The sequence below is a fragment of the Moschus berezovskii genome, chromosome 20 (assembly GCF_049115385.1).
Source record: "Moschus berezovskii isolate FMDL1 chromosome 20, NW_MosBer_1.0, whole genome shotgun sequence".
NCBI lineage: Eukaryota > Metazoa > Chordata > Mammalia > Artiodactyla > Moschidae > Moschus > Moschus berezovskii.
This window is the reverse complement of record NC_142479.1, coordinates 36,024,273-36,025,710: the sequence shown is the minus strand read 5'-3', so window position 1 is coordinate 36,025,710 and position 1,438 is coordinate 36,024,273. Positions and strand designations below refer to the sequence as shown.

The following is a 1,438-nucleotide window of genomic DNA, read 5'->3' as shown; positions in this document are numbered from 1 at the left end:
AGAATTATGAACATTGCAAAAGACATTGACTCCTGTGAAAAGTCATTTTATAAGCAAAATAAGTGGGAAAAAAAGCAATTCTTAACAGCTTAAAGAAAGACGCAAAGTCTTGATTTTCTTCAGTAATATCAGACTCATGGTGGAGAGGCAAGGGAAGCAAGTGGCAAGAAGGTATGTACGTGGGATTTAGAAATGAGACAATTGAGGTAGAAATTTCTGTGATGTTCCTCACTGAGGGGACAAAGGACACCTGCAGTTTCTCTGTAAAGTCACTGACCACAGGAGGAGACTTTGCCCCTGAGAAGTCTCCCCAGGGCCCCCTGCATGTCCTTGTTCCGCAGGCTGTAAATGAAGGGGTTTAGCAGAGGAGTCACCACTGTGTACATGACAGCAGCTGCCGTATCCTCTTCTATTGAATTGGAGGAAGAGGATGAGGGACACAGATAAGCCCTGATCACAGTCCCAAAGAACAAGGCAACAACAGCAAGGTGGGATCCACAGGTAGAGAAGGCCTTGTACCTTCCTTGAGCAGAGGGAACCATGAAGATGGTTGAAACAATGAGGATATAAGAGACCAGAATGAGCCCAAAGGGGATTAAAATGACTGCGCCCCCCAAGAAGAGGAGCACAAGCTCATTGACGTGAGTGTCAGAACAAGACACCTTCATCAGCGGTCCCAGATCACAGAAGAAGTCGGGAATGATCTTCTTAGAGCAGAAGGAAAGTCGGAATATGAGGAATGTGTGTGTCATGGCAACAAAACTCGTAAGGGTCCAGCAGGCAGTAACCAGGATGATGCAACGTTGGCGGCTCATGATCATGGCGTAGTGGAGAGGGTGGCAGATGGCCACATAGCGGTCATAGGCCATTGTAGCCAGGAGAAATATGTCCATGTCCCCAAATGTCAAGAAAAAGTAGAGCTGAGTCAGGCATTCTACATAAGAAATGGATCTGTTCTGGGTCTGGATGTTCACCAGGGCCTTGGGGACAGTGGTGGAAGTGAAAAGGATATCTGCACAAGACAGGCTGGCGAGGAAGAAGTACATGGGTGTGTGAAGACGTGTGTCAGTGCCGATGGCCAGGATGATGAGTAGGTTCCCAGCCACCGTGACCAAGTACATCCACAAGAATAGCAGGAAGAGCCTGTGCTGCTGCTCTGGCTGCTCAGAGAGTCCCCAGAGGAGTAACTCAAAGACACTGCTCTGGTTCCCTCCTGCCATGAACCCAAAAGTCAAAGAAAGGAATTTTGGAAGAGACCCACTAACCTTCTCTAAGCATATTTCACTCTACACGATCCCTAAGTGTGCCAGTCTCTTAGTTCTAGAGAAGAAAAACAAGAATGACATTAATTTACTTGTATGGATCACATACTATGTACACTAAACATTTTTACTGAAATCTACTAGATACAATATTCTAGGAAGTGTAGGAAACAGTT

The 1,438-nt window shown here is 46.1% G+C and overlaps 1 protein-coding gene across 1 annotated transcript; it reads right to left on the bottom strand.

Moving 5' to 3' along the window:
- Window positions 1–269: 269 nt before the first annotated feature.
- On the bottom strand, window positions 270–1,235 carry LOC129536911 (olfactory receptor 1P1-like). The gene has a single exon (XM_055396115.2). The coding sequence runs from the start codon at window positions 1,218–1,220 to the stop codon at window positions 270–272; it is 951 nt and encodes a 316-aa protein (XP_055252090.1). The 5' UTR covers window positions 1,221–1,235.
- Between the last annotated feature and the right edge of the window lie 203 nt (window positions 1,236–1,438).

Coding starts and splice junctions, on each gene's coding strand:
- LOC129536911 (XM_055396115.2), bottom strand. CDS start 1,220: ATGGCAGGAGGGAACCAGAGCAGTGTCTTTGAGTTACTCCTCTGGGGA.